Source organism: Passer domesticus, chromosome 5 (assembly GCF_036417665.1).
Source record: "Passer domesticus isolate bPasDom1 chromosome 5, bPasDom1.hap1, whole genome shotgun sequence".
NCBI classification, from domain to species: domain Eukaryota; kingdom Metazoa; phylum Chordata; class Aves; order Passeriformes; family Passeridae; genus Passer; species Passer domesticus.
In genome coordinates, this window is record NC_087478.1 from 33,550,382 (window position 1) to 33,576,802 (window position 26,421).

Consider the following 26,421-nt stretch of genomic DNA (forward strand, 5'->3'; position numbering starts at 1 on the left):
AGAATTGCTTAGTCATGGCAGGGGTCTGTACAGACTGTACAACCATAAACCTATGCCTTCCATTATACCCACTTTCTTCCTCTTCCTGCATGAGGACTACGTTTTCCTATCCCTAACTCATCTCTGGTATCTTTCCTCCAAAACTCATGGCTGTTCACATAGTGCTGTATCCTCTCTGTGATAGTCTTATGTCATGCAATCTTTAAACTTCTGTTTCCAAGCACACTCACTTCTGTTGATGAGTGCTCAGTTCAAACCCTCCAGGGATGTAATGAGTAGGTAGTGTCTTTGTATAACTGGTTGTCTTTTGTGTAATGGCTTTAAATTCTCTGTAATTCTCTGTGCTGTTTACTAGTTAGAAAAATGAGAATTATGATTTGCACTTGAAGCTTATTGAGCCTGGAAGCTTTACAGGCTACAGAGAGTGAACAAAGCAAATGCAAATTTGCTATTTTGCATTTTTCATTTGTTCCAAATTTCCTGCTCAAACTGTGTGCTATTGTACTATACATTAAAGGTTGTTTTGAATTTGTTGCAGTTGTGATCAGAAAGGGAACTAGAAAGGAAAATGAAACTTTAAAGTTTAAGGATCCACTGATTTTTTGACTTTGCTTGGAGTGCAGCTTTTTTTAAAGTGCTGTCAGATTTTTTTATATTAGATAAGGCATGTGTGCCATGTATTTGTTAGACATTTCAATATGGTTCCTGAATAAATTATTCAGTAATAGAATAAGTGTTATTTTTTTCCTGCTTTGTGTGTGCCTTGGATTTCTTAGGACTATAGACTTGTTAAAATGAAAGGCATTGCTGGCAAGATTGTTAAAAAAAGTCTTTCAAAAGTTTGTGTTTTGATGAGAGAGAAATACACTTTCTGCTTCAATCTAGATCAGTTGCAGCATCAAATCATGTTGTAAGATTTGGAGGAAGGCTGGGTCAGAGGTCAACAGCAGTGCTGAATTCTGTACTAATGGGGCATTTGCGATCTTATGTTTGCCTTAAAATGCTCCCTTAATTAAAATGACAAATTTTGTTTTTCAATCTCTGAGTCCATTCAGATAATTTTTTGCTTATTTTTTCACTGGAGTCATAATTTCTGTCTATATTCTAAAGGTGGAGATGAGTAGATCATCTGAACGCTTCTTGTTTCACTAATCTTCTAAAGCAGCATCAGGGAAATTGAGAAGGTGTTAAAAGTGGTTGTAATGCCTGGGACCTTATGTCCTCATGTCTCTGTGCATTTGTATTTTCTCTGCCGTGTTTGCATTGAGCTCTGCCGCTGTGGTTATTGACCGTAGGTGAACCACATGTAGATAGCCTCCCAGAAAATAGTGCTGGTGTTTTGATACATCACTGTGTACATTTGATACATGGTATTTCTTCATACACAAATTTAGTGGAGTCCTTGTGAGGGAATACCTTTTACTTTTCCTCAGAGTTAACCACCATACTGCATGTGTTTTGGTCAGCTTACCTGTAGTTTCTGAGCTTTAGCATTTCATAGTCATGCTTTTCTTGAATTTTTGTGTGATTTGACCCAAAACTATTTCCTTGTCAAAGAAACTGACGTTTTAGCCCTCTTTTATGAGGGAAGAGCAGTCTGCCAGAGGTGATGGTAAAACGTGTTTGGTTTCCATGATTCCCATGGTCATTTTAGAGTAAGATCTGTACGATTAGTAACAAGTAAAACCATGTTTGACTTTCTGTAGTAAAATGTGAATGAATTTTATTTTCCTAGTAAAATTGTTTTCCCACGATACAGTAATTCTTGTGAAAGAGGTGATAGTATAGAATGTACTGTTGATTTCAACATAGTTTGAGAGCCTGATTCTAGATTTAGAATTTTCTTTCAAAGTCTTCAAGTTCTGTATACGTTTTTAGTCTCAGAAACAAATGGAGTTGCTACAGTTTGAGCTCATGTCCTCAGATCTGCAGTAAAACATGATGTTTTAAAACTCTGCATGGATTAATAATAAACAGTTTCACAATAATTACCCAAGAATTCCAGTGGTACTATACAGTACTATTCAGCATTTTAAAATTTCTGCTGTTTTCTTGTAAGTTAACAATAAAAACGAGGGTGCCTTAGAACTGTACTGAAATGCATGCTTTCAATCTTTTCTAAAATCAGTTTCCAGTTGAATTGTAAGGCCACAGGCTTGTGAAGGTTAAAGAGGTATTGGTTCTCTGAAGGTGTTCTAGCAGTTCCTGGCTGTCTTTGATGAAAGTTTCCACACCTCTTATGCCATTGCAGTGCATTGTAGGCAGAGAAATTTTTTCAGGCAAGTAGAAAGAATACTACATGAAAGCAAAATAGAAATATCTTCACCCACACCATAAAATAATTCAATAGTTTGTGAAATTATGTTAAGTTTGAAAGGAGATTCTGGATCTTCTGTCACATCAGATCACTCCCTTGTGAATCTGGTTGCAAAGGACTGATTTTTATGTAGCTGTTTACACTTGTGTGCTGAGTGAAGACCAGTCAAATAGGAGTGCATTTAATATAAATACTTCTTTGACAACTTCAGAGTTCAGCAGTATCCCACAGTTCAGAATTTAGGTGATATCTGTAGAAAATGTTCTTGCCTTGGTATTATGCATCTAATTCTGAGTTGGTTAAATTGCTGAGTTAGATGTAGGATGATTTTCTTCCTAGAATGTAAAGTGTGGATGGTTTTGAAGCAGTAATTTGCAATTCTTATATCATGGTTCTTTTTAAATACCCACTGGGTAGTCTGAGAAGATCAAAGAGAAATAAACAACAATATGACCCTTTGAAACAGACTTTTTTTGGACTGGTTTTTTTTTCATGCAAAGAATTTTTTCTTGCCTTCTGTGTGTTTGTAGTGTGCTTTATAATAGTTCCTCATCTTCATGTAGTTACTTTTTCAGAACAGTAATGTGTAAAGGACTGCAGCATGAGTGGTTAGTCTAGCAGACAGAGTTGTCTTTTCTGCTTCTTTATTTGGTATGGCTGGGAAGTCTCCAGTAATGCCTTTAAGTCACAGGCAGTAGTAATGTTTCTGGTAACTACTAAGCTTTTTGCTTTGAGCACTCTTCATTTCTGCCCTGCCTAGAAAACCTGAACTTTAATTTGCTTGCAAAAATGTCTTATGCTTCTCCTGAATCATGGAAACTTGTGTAGTGTTTGATAAATCTGGCTAAGCAGTCATGTACAGTAGACTGCCTGATGTTGTCTTTTTGTTAGGGAACTTTACTCATCTGCCTAAATTTTAATCTAATCTCTCCTAATCTTTCCAGTTGCAGACAAAATGTAACTGTTTAAAGTAAGCAGAGTATCAGTAGTGCTGGGTGAACCTGGGGTTGTTTTACTTGTGTTGTTAGTTTGACAACTGTTGACCTGAATATTGATACAATCTGCTTTTAAGATGTATGTAGCATTGTCCTTATAAATCAGGGAAGTAAGCCAAAGGAAATGCTGGTGTTTCCTCTGCATATATATGAAAAGTTTCAACTCTTTTTTGAGCTTTAAGCATTTTGCATCAGATTCTTCCTTTTCCTGATTAAGAACCATACTTTATATGGGAAATTCTTTAATTAAATCCCCCCCCTTTTTTTTTAACCTCTTTCTTTTTCCTTTTTTTGTGTTTGGTTTTTTGTATTCATTTCTCCTTCTCATGTCTCATCTGTAGCTATTTTTCTGCTACTTCTTGGGGTTTTTTTTGAGAAAGAGGTCACTGTGTGCAGAGGAGTAGCTAGCAAGTAAGTTCTGAATAGAATTTGAGAAATACGAAGTTTGGGGAAATCCTCATCATTTAAGTGGTGCCTCTCAAAATAGTTGCATGTTGAAGTAAAAAAATCCAAATGATGAACAAACTAGGCTAAAAATCAATCAAAATGTTCAAAGTTAAAACCAAATAAAAGGATAGAATAATGCCTTTGATACTAAATGATTCTAGAAGAGTCTCTAAACTCTTGTCCAGTCTAGGATCTGAAGTCAAACAGGACCCTTCACCTTACATTAAAATCTGTTGCCAATTTGACTGCCAAAATTGAGAGCAAGACCTAATACCAGCATGCTAGAAGGCAAAATGCAGTTTTCCACATAGTTGTATGCAACATCACTTCAGTCATGAAGACTTTGGAGGAAGTACTAACCACCTTCCAAAACACAAAAGAAGCTGCCATTTGGGCCTTTTTTTATGACTCTCTTGTGACTGGCCTCCCACAGTTTTCTGAAGGCAGCTATTTTTTACTGGCTTGTGGTGGTTTTCAGAACAAATCATTGCTAGATTGTATTTGAAATCTTTAACCTACTAGTGACAGTCTTTGGTCTTGCATTTCAGGAACGATGGCAGTGTAATACCTTTCATGACAGGGAGAAGTGGAAAGAGAGGAGATGGATGGGGATGAGAAGGGAGCTAGGGCCAAAAAGAGTTTGAAAGGTCAGAATTGGCTACTGTTCTTTCTTTTACACTATCTCTACATCTTTTTCTTTCTGCAAGATTCCAGGCTTTAATGGATACAGAAGGGGAGAAAGACTTTCTTTCAAATTTTTTGTCAGCCTTTTTCTACTTCTCTGCAAAGTACCCCACTTTATTCTCAGTATGGATAAGATTTGGTATATGTCACCATTATGGTGCCAAATCTGTGTTAAAATCTTACTGTAAGAATGGGTATGGTCAGATATTCACTCAAATTTTAGTGGGGTGAACACTAACATTTTTAATTTCATTAAGTTACTTTAATTTTATTTATAAATATGCATAAATAAGGGCAAGGGTATAATTAAAGTACGATTTTAGAAACATTGTAAAGAGATATTTGGAAGACAGTATTATAGTAAAATATGTTTTAAGATTTGTTTAGAATTGCAGATTGCCCTGAGCCAGTGCTTTTTTATTTTTTCAATAAATTTTAATTTTTTTTAAAAAAAGATTACTTTAAATATATTTTAAGGATTGGGTATATGAACTGGTGTTCTGTCAGCCCCAATAATTAATTTGATCTATATTTTATGTGAATACAGCCTTTTATACTTCGAGGATAAGAAAAGGTTTTTTTTGCTTCAGAGTGTGTTGGAAGTGTTGCTGTTTAGCTTAGGTATACATTAGATTGCCCTGGTATAATTCTGTACAGCAGGAAGAAACAGCTATACATGCATAGCATTCATTGAATTGCTTTTAGTGTTACGATGTATTTTGAAAGGCTTTGTTTAGCAAAGGTTTTGTGCTCCTCTGATTATTTGCTTTAATTTTTTTTGTCCTCCCCTCTCTTGTGGTATTAGCTTTAAAAGGCCAAATTACTACTCTAAGTCAGAATAAATAACTTTCAATTTTCCATAGGAGCTGAAGTTAAAAGATGAAGAATGTGAAAGGCTTTCTAAAGTGCGAGATCAACTTGGACAGGAATTGGAAGAACTTACAGCTAGTCTGTTTGAGGTTTGTTGGAGTCTTCGATGTGATATACTTAAGGGAAGCTGAGCCAGATGTTTTATGTAGAACCAGTGTATTGTATGCTGAATTTTTTTGCAATAAGCACATAAAAGGATTTGTGTCCTGAAGACTTGGGTGTGTTGAATTAGAGGCTTAAGAGAAAGCAGCAGACTTTTCACTTAGATGCGAGACACCGTATTGAGCTTGTCAATCTGCCCAGACACAAAATGAAGAAAATAAGGGAAATAAATCAGCTTATTTTTTGGCATAACTATTTTGAGACAGCTTCTCTGTCTGACAACAAGGCTATCTAGATAAGAGCTAAATTTGTGGTTGCCATGGTGACTAAATAAAAAAATAACGTAGTTCCAGATGAATGGAGGTAGCAAGTGTATAACTTAACCATGCTTTCAGCTTCTGAATTTTGGCTCTGGCAGCAAGCTACACCCACAGGCTTCAAAAGAAGCATTAGTGCTGAGTGATGCACCAGGGTGAAACCTGGTTATCAAGTGAGAAGCCTGAACTTTCAGTGGGACCTTAGCATTTGAGGAAAAGGCAGTAGTACCAGCAAAGATTGTGAGATGGTATTACACAGAAATAAAATGCTAAATCCATAACTTGAAGTAGGATCAGTTCTCATTTTATCTTAGGAATATATATAGGAATGCTTTGGGCCTAAATTGTGTTAACCGTCAGAATAAATTTCATAATCCATGGTTGATTTATACATTTACTAAATGGTAAATATAGGCTTTCAGCATGTACATAAAGATACAACATTAGGTATGTTTTAGAAGCAGTGTTTAAGCCTATGATGTTGTATAAAAGTGCTATTAAACATTTGAAAATCTAATTACAAAGTACATCCTGGTAGAGCAAGGTTACTTAAGATATTAAGCAGTTCCTTTTTGTAAAAAAATAAATAGAAGAGTGGAAGGGTATTTTATAGTATAAATACTTCTGTGTGCTGCGGGGAGGAAAATGTCGGGCTGGTATTTTAATTGTGGAGCAATAAAAGGAAAATTATCAGTGAAAATTTTTATTTATGACATTGCATTGCTTAGAACAGTGTGTCAGTTTGTTAAAAAATGTTTGAAATACAGTTTATTAGTAATGATAGTTTGAGTTTGAATTGTCCAGACTGTTATAGGCATGTTTCCCTAAGTTTTCTTTTATGATTTGATTTCACTTAGAGGTTCTAACAAGACACAGTGGTGAGGTTTATTGAATTTTTTGCACTGGGATCTGCCCTTGAATTAATTTTTAATTTTGAATCCCACTAATTTCAGCAGCTATATAAATGGATATTCTAGGGCTTATGTTGTTGCATCCCAGTGGAGGATTGAGACTTGTTTTGCACAGTTGGGTGCATATATTACATGATTACTCTGTAATAGCACAGTAACATGCTTTGCTTTCAAAGATGCATCACTAAGCAGAAACTGCATGGTCAATGTTAAATGTATTGTACACATTGTATAAATGTGTATGTTCCCATTCTTGCATGTGTCTTGTTATTTATGAGAATTTTACAAACCCATACTATACAGCTGTGTTGTATGCTAGTGGGAGCCAGATCTTTTGGTATGACAATGTATGAATTTTTGTTTTATTTATATAGTGTCCAGATGTGCTAGGCGCTTTACAGATATGAAAAGGATCCTATCCCAAGTAATTTGGTTGTTGGCTCTGATATTTCGATTTTTGTTGCCTACAGTGAGTACCATGTGAGAACAGTAATTTGAGAATAGGCACAAATTGCTGGATCAGAGCCTAAACAAATACATTATACAGACAAAAGGCTTAGAGTTATGAAGTAAAAGGACATTGGAAAAACCCTCAGTCCTTTTATGCTTCCTTCTTTATTGGCTTAGCCTTTTTTCTTTACCTGGATTGTTTTATTAGTGCTTTTTCCATTCTACATAAAAAATATTTATTAAATAACGAAGTGTTTTTTATGCAGTTGTTTTGTCTGTTTTATTCATGGCAAGAATTTAGACTTCATAGTTGTTTGACTGGTTCCTTCATGCCGAAATTTACAGTTGTCTGAAACTGGTTATTCTGGCTACAACAAGGGAGACCGTTCTTTTGAATGTGCTACTGTGCCTATGTTGCTTTTGTTGCTACTGCTTGAGTCTTTCCCTTGGGGTCAAGGAACTTGTCAGCCACCGAAGCGTGACTGGAGCCATGACAGGTATTGTTCCTGCTGGAGTGGGGTAGGTGGAGTTGCCGAATTTCTGAATATGGGCTCAGGACCAAGGAGAACCTTAGTTGGCCAATGATGAATCAAAATCATAGTTTTGTAGGGATTTTTTTCTTTAACGTAGCTATTTCATTTCAGACTATTGCACATCTTAATAGTCACAAGTAGTCTTCATGAAGCAAAAGTATGTCATTAGTTGTTGGATTTTTCATAAATTTGTGTGAAGCATTTACACTAGCTAAACATCTTTTATAGGAAGCACACAAAATGGTTAAAGAAGCAAATGTCAAACAAGCTGCAGCAGAAAAACAGTTAAAAGAAGCACAAGGAAAGGTGAGTTTTTTCCCAACTTGATTGCTTTGTATTTTCACATGGTTTTAAATCTGAAGTGTGAATCATTAAGATATAGGTAGAGGATTACCTGTATACATTTTTAGAATATATACTCAGTTGTATTGTGTTGCTTGACATATTCTTAGCAAACACCCATGGACGGGGTGTTTCAGTGTCATGTCAGCCAGCAAGGTGCATAGGAAGCCAGTGCTGCTACCATATGCAACTGCCTGGGCATCTGTGTGTTGGTACTCTTGGAAGATGAAGTTTTGATTTGCAAGAGACAGCTGAATATATTTTTAATTGATTTAACATACTTATAAACTAATTTATTTTTTGTTTGTTAATGACCCTATCCCCTCCTGCCCTGTGAAGATTGATGTCCTCCAGGCTGAAGTAGCAGCATTGAAAACACTAGTACTGTCTACTTCACCAACATCTCCAACTAAGGAATTCCAGTCTGGTGGAAGAACTCCTTTTAAGAAAGGCCATGCAAGAAACAAGAGTACAAGCAGTGCTATGGGTGGCAGTCATCAGGACCTTACTATGATGCAGCCAATTGTAAAAGACTGTAAAGAGGTAATGTGCAAGGATTGTTTTCTTTTTGCTGATAAACTGGCTTTATTGTTTTGTTTTACTCACAATAAATAGAGTATATCTTAAATCTTCATTTAATGCTTACTACCTTAGAGATATTTTTCATTAATGAAATAACTTTCCTTACATACCAATAGGTGGTGATTTTTCCAAGTCTTAATTACTTTTAAATTATTAAGGGAAGATGAGATAAGATTTCAAATACTGAAATTGCATGTAGTGATTAAAAAACCCTATAAACAACATACCAAACAGTATAACTAAATGATAGGTCCTGGTGGCCTTTTTATGAAGTACATCACTGAAAGTTCATAAACTTTCATAAGCATTGTATAAACTGTCATAGAAAAGAAGAAGAGTCATTTTATAGATTAGTAGTGGCTGAAGGAGGGCAGGGAAAAGATTAAATAAATAATTTCTTAGAGAACAGGTGCTGAGTTACTTGGAAAGAGCTATATTATACTGGAAAAAAACCATAGTGTTCTTGTTGATCATTGTCTGAAAACTCCATCTCAGTGTTCAATGATGGTCAAAGACCTACGGAGACTTAGGAGTTCTTAGGAAAAGAACAAATAACAAAAGAAGTAGTATTGTACTGCTCTATAAACATGTAGTGAGAGTGTATCTGTACATGTAGCTATGATATATTCATCCCAGAAAGAACACTGAAAATAGCAGGAAGTGTAACATAGATGGTCAAACCTAATGGAAGATTTTTGTGTAGAGATACTTGAGGTAGAAGAAAAATCTCTGCAATCTCAGGTGACATGGGGAAGATGAATGATAAACAATTATTAATGAATTAATGAAATCTCTGGAAGCTAAAAGGAAAATAATTTGTAGTCAGTACATAATGAAACATTGTCACGAGGAAGCAAGATTAAAAATATGTTCAAAATAAAGTCATGGAAAGTGAAAAAAAAAAAGCCTCTCCAGATATATAGAAGATAGATATGTCATTTGGCTTAGAAAGCTTCTTTAGTTACAGGCTACTAGAAGTTTTGAGGCTGTGAAAGAATATGCATCACTGTCCTTCCCCTCAGATGTGTCTTCAGCCAGCTCTGTGGCTGCTGGCTGTTGTCAGAGGGGTAATATGTGACTGGATCTTTATACTTCATTTTACCAGTCATCATTAATTGCATTTGTACTAGACATTTTACTGTAAACCTAGAAAATTATGGCATCTTCCAGTTGGTGTTACATACTCAAAAGAAAATCAGATTATTTACAACCTATTTGCCCAGTTTCAATGGTATCCAGGATTTTTCCTTACTAAAACTGGATCTTTGTTGCCCTTCAGAGAGAGGGAGAACTGGAATGGAATCCAGTTACTTGTAAGCATCACACCAAGGTCATGACTCAATGAAATGTTTAAGTGTTGGGTAAGAGTGGGAGACCAGAGAAATCTGTTATGCCTCAGTTTCTCATGGAGAGAAGGTGGTGATTGTGGAGGGCATGCTGCAGAAGAACCAGTCTGCCTGACGCTTTTCTTCAGTTAATTCACCTTTTTGTTGGCTGCATAAGGAGACACTTCAAGTCTGCCTAAGGCTGCTCAAACTGGTGACTTTTTCTTCCAGTGGCAGCCCAGGGAATCACTAAGAAACACATGGGTTTTCCACCCACTGGGACTTAAGTATTTTTATTTCTCCTCTGAGTGGGAGTATTTAATGGAATGTAGAATGGGGTGAAAAAAGCAAGAATACCTTTGGTGTGTGTGCTAGGACATAGTTTTAAGCAGAGGATACATGCCTTCCCAGCTGTTCCTGTTATATCTAGTGCTTTGTCATTTTGTTTACTGGCTTTATTTGTAGCTGCTGTAAGGTAAATTTTTTTGCATTTCTCAGAGCTTGAGTCTGAAGCCCTAGTTCAGTCCCCTTCTTGCTAGCTCATGCCACTAAGTTGTTACTTTTTGGATCTTATTCTTCTGATTTTGAGTGACTTGACTTCTAAGGGGGGTCAAAAGTACTCTCACTCAGGGCTGTGTATTGGCCCTGAGCCAGTAGATTTGGAGCCTTTTGCAGAGTCTGTCACTAGAGCTTTGTGTTGTGGGATGGAGCTGGGTGTAAATATGGTCAGCTCTCAGATTTCTTTGTGGAATGTAGACAGAGTCATGAGTGTTTGGCTGTCCACCCTAAATTGCAGTGGAGCTAGAAAGCTGCCAACATCCCAGAGAAATCTTTCCTAGTATGTGGTAGTAACCTCTAGGATAAATAGACATGTCTAATGAATTTCGATATTAAAAATGTTGAAATAAGCTGCCCAGATCTCAAGCAGACAGGTATCATTGCCTCACCAGAAATATTGATAAATGCATTAGTGTTGTTCAAAGACCTGAGATATTTTGCTAATGTCATATTTACTGTAATGAAAGCATAAAAAATTTAACTGGAATTGTTATTATATTTGACTGTATATTTAATTTCAGGTAATCAGAACTGGGATCTAGTGAAAGCATATGTAAAGGCAGGGAGAAGATACACACGTATCATACGTTGTAGATTGAAAATGAAGATCATCAAGCTATGGTCACTGAACAATTTTTCTCAAGGAATCTTCTTTATAAACTGTAGGTTTAGCTAAAATGGAGTAAATATAGAAAATAACCAAGTTAATAAGAAATGCATCTTAATTTCTAGAATTCTAGAGTACAAATAAATTGATGTATTTCAGCTGGTATCTCTTGATTGTATTAATTTTAAAGGCAGACCTGAGATGGGTTTAAGTTATGGGAAATGTTCCTTTAGGGAGCAAGTTACACCTATTGAATTGCACTTGTACAATGAAGTTGGTAGCTTAGCAACCAGAACACTTATGGATTAGCTTAATTAAGATAGTTGTTCCTGATTGTACCTGAGCATAATGCAAGTGTTTCTAGTGAAAAACAAAATTTCCAGACTTAATTTTTGTAAGTTATTTTTCAAGGAAAGAAAAGAAAAAGAAAAAAGTTTAACCAGAACCCCCTGAAAATGATGAAAAGAACTCCCCAGGCATATATGTAAAATAATGGCACAGTGCTGAGAACTCAGAAGGGGTGATGCATGGGGAATGAAAAAGAGACTGAGGTTGGTTCAAAGCAGCATAAGATTTTAAATAAGATTAAAAATCAACTTTTAGTATATGCTATTTCCCCATTTCATTATCTTATCTGTTTTTTCTTTAACTGTACAAAATTTTAGATTCACATCCTGGCTTATCTTTCTCCTGCGGTGTACATCCTTTCAATAGTTTTAGTTTCAGGAGCATAGGCCTGCTGTAGTTCAGCAGACTGAAAGTGCTGAAGGTGAATGTCAGAAACAGTCTGGGAATGGTGCTGCATGTCCCTTTGGGACTGGAGTTAGTTTTGTGTGTTGGATTGGGAGCACGTGTCAGAAGCTCTCACCCCCACTCTGCTTGGAGCCGATGATGTGCTAAAGCAGACAATGTGCTCTGGGAGCACCCCAGTGTGCTCCAGCTGTTAGTGGGTAGCAAGCCAGTGGGACAGACTGCCCCATAATGCAAACAGATTTTTAATGATAACCTAGTACCCATCTCTGGACCACCACACGGGGTAGGTGCCATCCTGCTGCTAACTGAACTCAGCCTGGAGATGACCAAACAAGGTGTTTTCAAAGCAGGTGCAATTATCTTTTCCTAACACAGAATACAGTTCTTCTGAGCATGATTTAATAGGTAGTTTTAGCATTTCCTCTTTGTCTAGAGGAGCTGCCGGGGGAGCAGACTCATAAATCATTCCCAGTGACCATCGTTGCCTTTCTGTTGTAGGGAGGTGTAGGAGAGAGTTTTGGCATAAGGAGGAGAAGTGAAGAATAATGGTGTACTTTTAACTGAGGTGTACATTGACTTTGCGTTTTCTTTTCTTAGGATATTCAGTGTGTTAGTCTGTTTTCTTTTAGTGTTTGGATAGCAGCATACTGGAGTCGGATGCAGCATGAACATGTAAGATGTCTGGGATTGCAGTTGTTTTCTTTGAATTTCTCTGCTTTTCTTAACTTGCATAAATGGAAGTGAACAAATACTTTAAGGAAGGTGCATGAAGGTGGAAACTGTTTTGTGGATCTTTCTAAGTATTTCAAAGCTATCTGTAAGCTTAGGAAATGGGAGAAAGGTCATTAGCTTGTAGTGGTAGTGTGCAGTGGTAACCAGTAGATGCATTATCTCTGTGTATTGAAAGTTGTATGTTTTGATTTGCTTGAATTTGCAGGCTTAGAAAAGTGGATTTAAGAAGATATTTGTAGCTGAACCATGATAGCAATCTTTCAATTTACACATTACATTCTTTCAATTTTTACATTACAATATAAAGCATTTTAATGCTTATTATTTACTTGCGGATATTTGCAGATGATAGACACTAGTGTGATAATTACATTACTAAAATATGTGAATTTTTGTGTGTTGTAGGCTGACCTGTCTCTCTACAATGACTTCAGGTCTTGGAAGGATGAACCTACTATGGACAGAACATGTCCTTTCTTGGACAAAATTTATCGGGAAGATATTTTTCCATGTTTAACTTTCTCCAAAAGTGAGGTAATGGAAATTATCTAAATGTGCTCACTGATATCTTCCCCTTAAATATGTTACATGGAGCGAAAAGACTACTGTATTGTTTTCAATATGAAGTTTAACCATTTTTGTTTCATTAGTGTTTGACAATTTACAGTGAAGTCCTAAAGTTTGGTCTGGACTATTGAAATGACCATTTTTTTCTTCACTATTCTATTCCATTTGTGCTCTTCCAGATATGGCCTTTTTATGTCTGCTTCTTCAAATGTTACTCCTGTTTGTTAGAATCTGGTCTTTGTTGGAATGGATGGAAGTTTTCTTCCTGATACTTCAAACACAGTGTAAAAATAGTATTCTCTGTCTTGTTTATATAGGGGGCAGTAGAGACCAATATATTTAATTTTGTGGACTGATTTTCTCTCTAATGAGTCAAAGCAGACTGCAAGTGTAGTCTGGGCCTTTTCTTGAAGAAAGGTTTGAGTGACAAGAATTAGCCTTTGGGATTTAAGATTCAACAAGGGCAGTTGATAAATATAGTTTTAGAGAAATCAAATTAGGAGACTTTTTTTCCTTGTTTTATTCCTGCGCATTCTCCCATAAAAAGGAAAGACGGGAGTTTCACCTCTCCTGGGAATAACATGGAACTGATTGCAGATCCAACTGCTTTACTTAGTTTTTGTTCTTATGCACCATTTATAGACTGTACTTGTAGCATTAGGCAGTAGGGAAAAGGGAGCATATTCTCAGATCTTTATTAAAATCAGAACAAGAAATTTTAAAGTCCTGAGTATTAATAGTCTTTTCCAATAAAATTAGACACCTCACATAGAAACCAACAGTTACTTCATAATGTTCATGTGTTGTTTTCAGGAGGTGTTATGTTATTTTCCCATGCTTTTCATCTACTGTTACTTGCTGGCCATAAGCACACGCAGTGTTTTAGTCAATTGCATACCAGTTTGTTATGGTTGGTGAGCATCATATGAACCTCTCCCACTAAAAAAATTACTTGGTTACTATGGGAATTAAATTGCTTCTGCAGTATATGTAAGTAGGCCATCCTGTTGTCTTTTGCAGCAACTTAATTTTGGAATTTCTTCTTCATTGGTAGTATAATTACTGTAGATTTGTATTGCCTTTTAAGGGAAGAATGAGGCTTCTAGCACTTGTCAGTTACACCATTTATGGTTTCCAAATGCGGTGTTTAGTGACCAACTTCTATTTTACTTGGCTATTGATGGTAGTGTGCAGTTAAACCAAACAATAAATTACACACATACTGTGTTTTTGAATAATTGAAAGTGCAGTTATGTGAATGGTGAAGTATGACATTAACTCTCAGTAGCCTCTTGTGTTTTTGTGTAGTGCTCTGCTTTTGGCAGAGAGAGTATTTCATATGGACTACCTTAATAGTAACATTCTGGTCTTAAAAGAATTAAAGTACAATAAAAAAATACTGTTATTACTTAGTAGGAAAGAACCTTAGCACAAAATGATTTCATTAGTAATGTAAGTTGCACCTTTTTTTAAGTCAAGTAATGGTTATTACTTGAAACAGTGGTCTTGGACAAATGTTCAGTCCAATCAAGGAAAATGGTCACATTTCCAGTGTCTTATGATTGTTTATAAGGAGTGAACATATAAAACCTGAGCAAAGTTGCACTTTAAGTAGGCTAGTGTTTGAAAGCTGCAACTGGCTTTTCCATATGTTGTTCAGTCTCACTTGTTTGAACACCTTGCTAGAGCTGTCTTTAGCTGAGAACAGTGACATAACATTTACTTGTTTTATTTAAGATAAAGATGTATGGAACATAATTTTGTATTTTTCATGGAACACAATAAAATCAGACCAATTTTTTAAAAAATAAAGTTTGTGCAGTATTCAGTCCCTGACAAGAGCATAGCATATATAAATATGTGTGCTATTTGGGTATATGAGGAAAGGCTGAAAATACAGTAAGTGTTTTAAACATGCTTCACTACATTCCTGGCTGTAAAGGAAGTTAGATTGCCTCAGGGAAGGCAGGGTTATTTGTAGGGCAGAATTTAAACTGGAGCCTGGAAATGGGACCTCTTGCTCGTGATAAAAGTGAAATCTTATTTGTAATAGAATTTTTGTTTGGAGGGTTGATTTCTGCCTCCCCCGCCCCATGTTCTTAACTTTCCAGAAGAAGAAATATGCCATTGCTTTTATGCACTGGATGAAGCAGAGCTGTTTTTAACTGCTTTCTAAATTTCTCTTGCAGTTGGCTTCAGCTGTTCTGGAAGCTGTTGAAAACAACACTCTGAGCATTGAACCTGTTGGCTTGCAACCTGTTCGATTTGTGAAAGCTTCTGCAGTTGAATGTGGGGGACCAAAGTATGTTGAGCTGCCACAGGGAGATACTCTTGACTCATTTGAGTTCTCTTGGCTTGAGAAAACCTCTATCAACTGATTACCTCAGTCAAATTTGTGTATCTTAAATTTAATTTCCTTAAAATCTAGGACTTCAAAATTGTTGTTACAAATTTTGTGGGAAAGTAAGCAACTAATAAATGAAACTTAAAAAAAACCCCTAATATAGAACAAACCTTATCATTTGGGGAGAACTTGACTTTTCGTGTTTTGATGCATTGACCCTGAAAGTAACATTCACCTCTTTGGAGAAGAGCATTCTGACACTTAAACCAGATGGTTTTGAACTGGGGGCTCTCAGCTAGAAAGCACATGAAAGAAATAGGTATTGAAATAGTACAGGCTGGGTTTATGACATCTGGAGTACTTGTGGCATAAAAAATTCAGCACATACGTAGGACACTGACAAAGGTGGCTGAAATATTTGAGAAATATAGAGAGAGTTAATCCTCTGAATTTGAGCAGGAGGAATGTAAGGGGGAATGAAGATGAATGAGAGTTGGAACCTAAAGTGGGAATTATGCTTGAATGATAGGAAGGAAGATTATTTTAGAAATTCTGGAATCATCCTAGAGAAATGTGAAGAAAGACTTGTCAGGTACTGATACAAACATTGAAGTTGGTAGGAGGGACTTGCCTTAGGCACTGAGGCTTTGATTATGTGGAGGATTATAGGATGCCTTAGTGGATATTGGAGTAAGAAAGCAAGGTCAATCTGGATATTAATCTGAAGCCATCCAAATTTTGAAAAAGACTTGAGCTTTCTGTTGGAAGTATTTTGGACAAGTTGGCAATTTACTCTGTAATATTTGATTTGACAGAGTTCAATTTGACAGTAGAAAACTTTCATAAAAATGTTTTCATCTGACTCTAAGATTTTTTTCTTTCTTATTGCCGTTGGTTTTTATTTGTTTTTTCTCTGAGTAGAAGAGAAACTACAGCCGATGCTTCTGAAAATTCTTTATTTTCTCTTAAAAAAAGCTGTATAAAATGAAAATTTGTTTTGTGTGTTTTATGACTTAGTCTTTGATCCTTTCTAGCCCGCAAAGTTCAAGCATTCAAATTTTTTTCAGCTTCCTCCTGTCACTAGAACACGCTCTTTGAGCTGTAGCAGTCTCTCATCAGAAGGGCCCACACCAGTAGTGGAGCTACTCAAGGAGTAGGGAATTCCTGTCCAAGATCTGCCACTGTAGTCTGTGTTCCATGAAAGCAGTAGATAATCTAGACAGTCAGAAACCACTGAAACAAATCATGTATCATCAACAAACAACTGACAAATGAATTTGAAGTCATTGTGCTTCAGGCAACTTTGCTACATCTTGATGTGATTAAATACTTAACCCAGACAGGAGATTCAACTGCATCATTCAGAAATTTCTGGAGATTTTTTAAGCTGTTTTCTCCAGTACAGGATAACTTTTAAATCAGAACTTAGAAAATCCTTAAATATTTGGCAAGATAGATTCATGTTTTGAGATGACAATGCACAAGTTGTAATTTAGTTATTTTAGATATATACCAAAAGGTCAGGCAAATCTTTTCTCCCTTTTCCAACTCTTCTGTACTGACAGAGACTTCTGTATTGTTGCTTGTAGATAACTAATAGGTAAGGAATCTGCAGTTATTAAGTGTAATTTGACAGCAGTTGTGCTTTGCTTTATATATTATTACTGGCACTGAATGGGAAACAGGTGTTGCAGTTTTCATGGAATCAGCATAGCAGTTTAATGTTTTTATTTTTATACGATGCAAAATGCTTTTTTTATTGAAACTATCTTCTTAAATGGGTCTCTTAATATAGACAAACTGAAAATAAACAATAACAAAAGCTAGAGTAAATTTTTAAAGAAGTCATTTTGTTGTACATTCATGTGGGGGTAAAAAGATGCATAAAATAGTGGGTAACAGCCCAAATAGCCTAGTGAGGGGTGGAGGGCAGAAAGCTGTGATAGTAGTGCAGAAAGGTTCTGAATATACAGAAGTTACTGAATGGTGACTGTGGTGGTGTGTAGGGAGTGCTGCCTCAACAAAAGGCAGCTGGGTTTCCCCAGGAGATTCACATAATTGTTCCCAAGGGGAACAAAGCACTGAGCTGTGTGTGCTGTACAGCACAGAACTGAGTCACCAGCAGGAGCCCTCAGCTTTAACTGCTGGCAGACAGCACAGAAAAGGCAATTATGTAAACAGAAGAAAAAAAGGGTTTTATTTTCCTAGCATTGAAAGTTTGCCTTCTGACAAAAGCTAGACTGAAATTGTGATCCAGCTTGCTTCAGCTGCTTTAGGATTTCTTGTATCAATGAACTGCTGTCAGTCCTCATAAATTGCTATAGAAAATCGTATACACACTTCATTTTCTCCTGTTTTACATGGTTCTGTGGACCAGCTGCTGGCAATTTAAAAGGGCCTATGAGCCACTGTTCAGAACCACAGAAACTCAGTAATTTTTGTTTCACTTTTGAAAGGCAGCCTGTTCTTAGATTCCCCAATTTCACAAGGTAGAAATGGGAAAAACAAGAGCCAGCAGCTTTTAAAATTAATGAAACAGTGGTTGCCATGACAACCCAATTCATCTGAGATGCTGTAATACAGACATTCCGAATAAATCTAATTCTTCTCATCTTTAAAAATTCATTGGTTTCCTAACTTGTTTTTTTTTTTTTTGGGAACAGTTTGTGGTGACTAATGACTTTTCCTGAATACTGCGTAGTTGCAATACTCCAGAAGTAAATTTGATTATTTTACTCTCACCTTTTGTAATGGTAACAGAAAGAATTACTGCCAGACAGCCCATTTTCCTTCATCCCAGAAGATTTTGTACTCTGAATGTAAAATATTATTTCAATTTGGGCATAAATGCAAAACTGGGTTTAAAATGCATCTCAGAGAATTGATTGCTCTTCTGTGAGGCTGATTTTTTTTTAGGATGAAATACAATATCAAGCGTAACTTTAAAAAAAATCTGTTCAAATGTTGGCATCAACTGATAATTTTAAAAATGTTTATTTGACATATTGAGAGTTAATTAAAGAAATCCCACTGTGCCAGAGTTCTCAAGCCAGTTTAAATTAGTGAATATGGAAGTGCATTCCCAGAGCTGAAGAAAGTTTTAGAATTCAAAAAAAGCATCATAACGCTCCAGTATTGAAATGAAATTAGGCCTTGTGGAACTAAAATAATTGACAGCATAATGTAATAATTGCAGCTTGTAAAATGAAGTAGAGACTCATCTATCTGTGCCAATATGAAACAATTACATTAACACCATAAATACGTGTGCATGTTTAGATATTAATGCCAGATTGGTTTATTGAATCATGTGACCTTTCTATTTGTAGGAAATGTGCTCTCAGTGGACAAAGTAAGTCATGCAAGCATAGAATCAAATTAGGAGATTCAAGCAGTTATTACTACATTTCTCCTTTCTGTCGTTACAGGGTAAGTAGATTTACTATTATTTAATTTTGTGTAGTAATCTAACTATTTTTTCCATACCTCTATACAAAATTACATTAACCACCATTATTTTTATGAGTTTAGATCACTTCTGTGTGTAACTTCTTTACATATATTCGATACATCCAGCAAGGACTGTTGAAGCAGCAAGATGGTGAGTATAAAAAAATTGTATTTGACCTACATAAAGAGACATTTACATAATGCCTGTTCCTAACAGTTGCTCTCTGTGCAACAAAGTTGCTGTCTGTGACCTAATATTACAGGTTAGTAGTTAGTCGTTGTTGTAATTTTGAGAATATATTAATATTTCACTCTCCAATAAAGTACTTTTTAAAACAATTAATTATAATGCATTGATTTTCAGTCCATTAAAAAACCCCTTATACAATATGAAATGTTAAAACAATCTAACTAGGGGAGTTAGTCACAGTTTTTCTACACAGTGTCAAAAATCAAATCTCTCTCACAGAATGTGGAGATATTTTGGATGCAAAAAATTTCAGTTAAGGTGATCTGGGCCATTTTTTCTTTACCTTGGTGTTTTGGTATGTCTTCTGGTTTTGTGCAATGGTAGTTGAGACAGCTGTTCTTGTCAGACTTCAGACTTTTTTTTTCTTCAGGGAGAACTGGCAAGAAAGACAATATTTTGGGTTACATTGCAAAATGTAAACAGGTAGCCTTTTATATGTACAGAACACCTGTAATCATTCATCCGAGTGCAGCTGAGAAATGAGATCATTGCAGTGGCATGGCCAATTCTTGTTTAGGGCTCTGGTTATAAATGTAAGGCTTGATCACCCTCCACCCCAAAAGAGAAATGTGGTTTTTGCTGCCACTGTGCCTTGGAGGTTTCCCTACCTTTCTTACCCAGTACCTTTGGTCATGTCAGAATATCATATCCAACAACTGCCTGTTGAAACTGTTTCTGCACAGTAATTCAGACATTTTCTTAGCTGGGCTATGTGGTTCTAATGTGTCCATATAAAAGAAGATGTTTGTAAAAACATATTCATGGTACACCTAGTTACTTGATTCTGGAATTAAAAAATATATTGCATGTTGGAGGCATAGCTTTGTCTTCATTTTCAAGACCATTTTTTCTGTTTATCACTACAAAAAGAAAAGATTATTTCGCTGTGTTTAAACTGCACACAGTTGATTTAATTGTATTTCCTGTCTGGGTCAAAGAGTATTGCCAAACAGCTTTCAGTCTAAATTTTTTGAAACAGGTCATACCACCCAGACTTCCAGAAACACTGAGCACGGATAGTGGAAGAAGTGCCATTAGCTCCATGTCAATAAAAAATTAAAATATTTGCTTTCACTGTGAAAATGTAAATTTTTTAAAGTTCAGTTGCATTTTTGAAAGTAAAGTAGAAAGTAAAGTAAACCAGTTAACATTGTAATATTTATGGATGTCTGTGCATTTCATTATTCCAGTTTTCAAGTCTCTGTGGATTTGCTTCAAGAATTTGGCTAGAATTATCCCTGCTTTGCTACCTCACCTGTAGTGATCTCTTCCTGATGTTTCCAAATTTCAAGAGCTCAGGATTTTTAGCTACACCCAAATATTTCTAACCTGAAGTACTGCTGAGGTGATAGATACACTTAGTTACAAAGAATAATGCTGTTAATTTTCAATGTTAAAGGGTCATGGAATTCACCAGAAATTCAGCTATTTCCTATACTTAATTATGTTTAATAAAAACTTCAGATGGTGGAAATTTTTACTGATTTACTAGCATCGCTGAAGATCTTGAAAATGTGTTATATTTAAGTTTTAATATAGTTTGCAGTCAGAAAGCTTTTACTTTGACCAAAAGGACCTATGAAGTTTCAACTAAAAATTGTTTACTTTGCTCTTGAGTTAAAAAAAACTTAATGTTTTTTTTTTTACATCATATAATGAAATATTTTCAACATTATCAGATTAATTTATTCTTCCCAAGAAGTTTTTTTTTTGAAAAAAACAGTCTGGTGTTTCAGCTCAGTTATCATCTTTACCATAAGAACATAGAATTTACATTTCTAGCTTTATGTAAGGATTTCAACAATACATTGACAAGAATGTAGGCACTCGTCATAATTGTCTGTATAATGTGGTGCATGCATTTCTGCTAAGGCACCATATAATTTTTGAGAGAGAGGTCACTTATACCAAAGTGGTTTTGAACTATGGTAGGGAAGACCTCGTGGTTGTTGTTCAGGTTAATGATATTTGTAGACATTCTACATCAGGATTGTCTTGAATAATTATATACTCCCTGATTTTGATTTGTATTGCTGTGACTCTAGAAGCTTAAGCTATGCATTAGGCTTATCACATTCAGAAAGATACAGATGAAATAAGAAAAAAAGGCCTTTCATACCCAATTTATTGTTGCTAGTAGATTACTGTAGGAAAAAAGGGAGCGAGAAGGATTATAAAAGGCAAAATTGCAGATTCTTTGGTGAAACAATTCTTATTCAATGAGCTCTACTTTTTTTTTTTTTTGTAGTCATTTAGTTTCACAGAAAATGAGTCAAGGGGCAGGAAAGCTTAAATAAGAAACTACAATTAATTGAAGCTGACAAGAATACTGATATAGTTCTGTTCTCCATTTTAAAGGTATCTAAAATCTGAGGATTTTTTAAATAGGACCCTCATTTACAATGTTTAGAATATGTGCTTGAACAAATTTTGTCATAACCGAGTACAATTAACCCTTACACATACTAATGCTGGTTTTACCAGATATTGTTTGAAGTTCCCCTAGGCTCATATAGAGTAAGGCAGCCTGAATACATCACTTGAAATAAAGTGTGAATTTGGTATATGTAATGATATTTCTGTCTTTTTTAGTGGATCAGATGTTCTGGGAAGTTATGCAGCTGAGACGAGAGATGTCACTAGCAAAACTTGGCTATTACAAGGAAGAGCTCTAAAACTTTTTACTCTTGCGCGTGCATGAACTTCATTGAATATACATAACTAAAATTGCTGAACCTCTTTTTGTCACTTGATATTTATTTCCACAAAGTGGGTCCAAGATCTTTCTCCATTTGCAGATGGCACTAAGAAGTACTGTGATTGTTTTAAACTGACCTATGCTGTATATGCGTACATACAATACTTAGTTGAACAAATGTGGTAAGCACTTGCAGGTGTATTAGTGATTGTAATTTACATTTAAAAACAAACCTTCTGATTAAAGTGTTAATCTGAAACAGTCTCTGTCTTCTGTTCTTTGTGATGTAGAATGTGAACCTCCCCAGAAGGACACTCCAAAATATAAAACTGATTTTATGAAGAGCAAATAAATGCCTGGTATTTTCTTCATTGCAGTATTTAGTTACACTTATGTAGCTCTCTATGCTTGTATGCCAGTACAGTTAACAGACAGCTGGGAGAACTTGGAATTGTTTGATGTGCTGCTTTTCTATACTTGTAATTTTAAAAAATATGTACGTAGGAAGAGAAACACATACGGTGAAGAGTCACAGCACAATAAACCTGAGTATCTTCTCTTTAAGGAAGCGTGCTTCTCAAATATGAAGGAACAAGAAAATTATTTTGTTTGATTTTTGGTTAGAAATCTATTTTTACCCATATATGACTGCTAAAAACTTTGTTTCCCTCTAATTTTCTTTCACTAGAATTTTTCCATTCCTTTAAATTAGTTTCTTTCCCTCAGTCTTCTGGGATTTCCAGTTTTCAATGTCTTATACATAATTTCCTCCACAGTTGTCCTTGAAACTCAGAAATTTCCATTATGTGTTTTCTTTAACATGCTGATGATAATTTCTGTATGATCTTACAATTTGTGTGTATGAAAAAAATGGTGTCAGAGAACCCCCAAAAAGGATCCTGGCCTCTTAAGAGATGCTTTTTCTGTTGGGAGTGTTTCTTTGGCACTTGAAGTTCAAGTGGTCATTTTTTTGCCCTGAGCATTGTCTGAGCTGAAAGCAGACAATTGATGATGTTACAAGGAACGTGGTTGTGGGTTTGAACTAGACTTGCCTTTTTGGAAAAACATTGGATTTCAGTCCTGACTACTATTTATCAGTTGCACACAGGATTAAAACATTGACAGGTAAACTGACTAGAAGGTGAGCTTATATAGTTTTTTTTTCTAACAAGAAGCATCTTAGTGGATCTCTTTGATGCTGAACAAAACCAACACTATTTGTCATTGTCTTGCTGCAATGTTCTCCGTTTTCGTAAGAGTCAATAGCATGGACAGTGAAATTTAATACCATGCTTGTGTTGCTTTTATATATGTGAAAACACTTTGAAAGTGTTGGCTTTAACCAGACATATCAATGCTAAGGTAAAAACAAACAGCAGAACCTAGATATTATTAGTAATGGAGTATGTAGGTCCAACCTGGGCAATTTTAGTACTGATGGAATACTCCTGTCACTGGGTACTACTTGCTGTTGTAGAAACCTGGAATAGTTCTACCTGCAGTCATTGAAGGATTGTTTATCCATTCAATAATGCTAAGGAAATCTGGCTTTACTCAGTCTTAGAAAACAAGCTGTGTTTATTGGTATTGGTGTTTTATGTTAGGCTCATAAATGCTTCCTAAATGCTTGTTAATCCTGAGTTTAGATAATGAGATAGAACTGTTTCCATGATTAGCAAACAGTAGACAAATGTTAGCCAGTAGCTGGTGCTGTTCTGATTTAATATCCTTTAAAACAAAACCCTGTCACTCATTTAAGCAGAGCAAAGTGTTCTTTCTATACATGGTAGTATCTAAAATTTATTATGCTGAGGTGATTTTTTTGTGCAAAGGTCTACCCCTTCTAGTTCGTCTCAGTAGTAATGACTGACTCAATTACATCAACATCTTGTAAATGCTGACTTCTGTTTTCATGTCCCTAATCCAAAATTCTTTTCTGCATTTTTCATGTGAGCTGTTTATTGTGAGAAACCCTTGTCACTGTGAGTGCCTGGGGCTTGTAAAAATTGGACAACAACTACTTGTCTAGTGAATATAATTACTTCCAAAAATGTCTTAATGTCAGACTTCATTGGAACTTTTGTTCATAACCAAAAGCATTTTTGTGATGTCTACTCAAACACTTGATATTTCTCTCCTGTTTGCTTAGTGGTGACAGAATGGGCAGTTTTCAGTGTTTAAAGATGAACTAAGAGAAAGAGTTCGCTGCTACCCTTAAAAGAGCTTTGTTCCATGTTCTGCTTTCCCATGTGTTTTCCATTGTTACTTTAGACAAACAGGCTTATGTATGATTTAGTTGTGTTAACAATAGTAACAACATAGAAGTTCTACTTCCCTGTCTATCAGTGATGGCTTTGCTCTTGCATTTTTGATTACTATTGCTTTCATTGGCAGTACTAATTACATGACCTGTGTGAAAGTACAAAGACAAGATAAGTAATTTTTATTGCTGCATTTTTTGCGCATGTGTAATTAGTACTGGGACCAAAGGTCCTTAAAACGAGAACATTAGACTTAGTGACTGGTTAGAACCCACATCTCTTGCCTCCAAAGCCTTGTTAGATTCTCCTTTATGTGTAGGTGAAGTCCTTTACATAAAGCCTAAGTATAAGCCTGACACTAGCTACAGAGGAATAAAATCAGCTGGGACAAAGTCATTGAAATCTCTGACAAAATCATGATGTATTCCTTGACATGATCATAGTCATCTGGAGGAGACTGCATTTGTCCCAGCTGGAGCTCTTCAAGTAGTAGGAAAGCAAAACACTTCTGCTGGCTTTTCATGGATGTGGTGGGAGAAAATGAGGCCTTGCAGCAGTTCTTTGAAGGTAAGACTAGTTTCAAGAGAAGCCTTAACGATTTTTAGTGTCAGCAAAAGCAGTAATTGTTTGGGGGTAACTGAGGAAGAAAGGAGGAAGAAAAAATGCTCTGAAGCTCAAAGCTGTGTTTACACTAAGTTATTGTGGAAATCAGTACCAGAATGGTTACAAATAGTACAGATGTGCTGCAGTGCCTTTTTCTTTGTGCTCTGGCCAGAGTACCAAAGGGAAGGCACACCCAGCAAAGCCTGCAGTATGAGCAAGGTAATTGCCTTGAAGAAAAACTGGGAAGTGACTGAGGACTCATTGCAATATAACACTTCTGAAATCTTAGTGATTTTCATGTGGTTAGAGATCTCACTTCTCAGTTTTAGTGTGTCAGGTAAAGAGGGTTTTCTTTCCACTACCTGAAATGGCCTGATTGTAACTGGTAAAATGTTAATTGTGTCAGTATCCTCAGGACCCTTCTGAGGAGTTAAACTTGCATATTTTTGTCTTTTGGTTGGGGTCATCTGTCCTGCCTTTTTCTCCGCGACATTTTCTATTTAAGCTGGTCCAATTAGTTTCATCATTTTCTCTTACTACACAATTTACTTCCGAATAGATTCTATAATAAAATCGCGTTTTTAGACTTTCTGGTAATGTGTTCAAAGGCTTTTTACTTTTGTATTCTTTTTGTATTTTTTTCTCTCCCTTCCTCCAGTTTGCACTTTGCTTTTTGTTTTTAATATGTAAACTGTTCTGTTCTAAGCTGATTTTGTTGTACTTCTGTGTTATTCTTTTCCCTGCCCCTCTGTTGGCCTGGGTGAGAGGTGGCAACTGTAACTTTTAAATTTTAATTTCAAGCTAAGACATTAAAACATTAATAAAGGAAATATATTTAAGCCAAGAAATTTTAATTGAGTTACAATCTAGGGCTGCTAGCAAGCAAATGTATTGTTTATAGATGGTAGGAAATTCATACCATGTTCTTTAAGTTCAGTTTATGTCATAGAGTTGAAAGGCTAACAGACTTTTTTGGCTTTGCTTTCAGCAACATAAGCCTTTTTTCAGGCTTCTTTTTTTTTTTCCAACATCTGCATTGCACAGCTGATAAATATCAAAATAGTATTGAATACAAATATTACAAAAAAGCAAATTTTTTAGGAATCCTCTTGGAAAACATGACTTTCTAGGGGAGTATAGGTTAGGTTCTGTTGACTTCTGTGACAATACTTTGATGGTAGAAGGTGTGGCAGGGATTTTAGCTGTATGAGCTCTTTAATGAGAATTGCTATTTTTAATTATATAATTACTTCAATTCTTTCTGGAAGGTCTTTTGGTAGTGTGTACCAGCGTGAGGATAGAGAAGCCCTGTTGATTCCTTTTAATTACAGGACAAACGAAACATCTTGGGATGTCATGTCCCTTCCATAATGTGTGGTTCTGCTGTGTTCCATTAGAACGTGACAAAGGTCTGCTCAGGCCATGCAGCATGCAGTGATGCTGTTTGATGGCTGAATTTCATTATCTGGACACAGATATGTGTCAAGGCTGCAAGAGCTAATAATTCATTCAGCATGGAGTAGGCTTTCTTGCTTTTATAAACCATAGATAAGTCTGAAAAGGGATCAAGCTGAAGTAAAGAGGTGGTTAGCCCTCTTTTCAAGCAGAGGTTGTGAGCACAAAGCCAGTTCTAAGTAGTGGCATCTGTACAGCATAGCACTACAGCTTGTAGGCTGGCTTTGTAACACCTCAATGAGGCAAAACCTCATGAAGCAAGAGTCAT

At 35.9% G+C, this 26,421-nt stretch overlaps 2 protein-coding genes across 4 annotated transcripts in view; both read left to right on the forward strand.

Moving 5' to 3' along the window:
• The window catches only part of RAB3IP (RAB3A interacting protein), a 32,455-nt gene extending 10,360 nt beyond the window's left edge, over positions 1–22,095 (forward strand). Inside the window, exons 1-9 of one of the 3 annotated variants that reach the window (XM_064419487.1) lie at positions 4,387–4,406; positions 5,307–5,402; positions 7,855–7,932; positions 8,308–8,511; positions 12,931–13,059; positions 15,282–15,394; positions 18,766–18,865; positions 18,968–19,037; positions 21,729–22,095. In XM_064419487.1, the coding sequence (XP_064275557.1) occupies positions 7,867–7,932; positions 8,308–8,511; positions 12,931–13,059; positions 15,282–15,394; positions 18,766–18,865; positions 18,968–19,037; positions 21,729–21,811 (765 nt within the window). In that variant the 5' untranslated portion in view covers positions 4,387–4,406; positions 5,307–5,402; positions 7,855–7,866 and the 3' untranslated portion in view covers positions 21,812–22,095. Of the gene's footprint in view, positions 1–4,386; positions 4,407–5,306; positions 5,403–7,854; positions 7,933–8,307; positions 8,512–12,930; positions 13,060–15,281; positions 15,395–18,765; positions 18,866–18,967; positions 19,038–21,728 lie in introns of those variants that run through there. The other 2 variants (XM_064419484.1, XM_064419486.1) reach the window with 2 other exon arrangements.
• A 151-nt stretch (positions 22,096–22,246) lies between these two features.
• The window catches only part of MYRFL (myelin regulatory factor like), a 41,694-nt gene continuing 37,519 nt past the window's right edge, over positions 22,247–26,421 (forward strand). Inside the window, exon 1 of the mRNA XM_064419480.1 lies at positions 22,247–24,662. Within this exon, the coding sequence (XP_064275550.1) occupies positions 24,617–24,662 (46 nt within the window). The 5' untranslated portion in view covers positions 22,247–24,616. The remainder of the gene's footprint in view (positions 24,663–26,421) is intronic.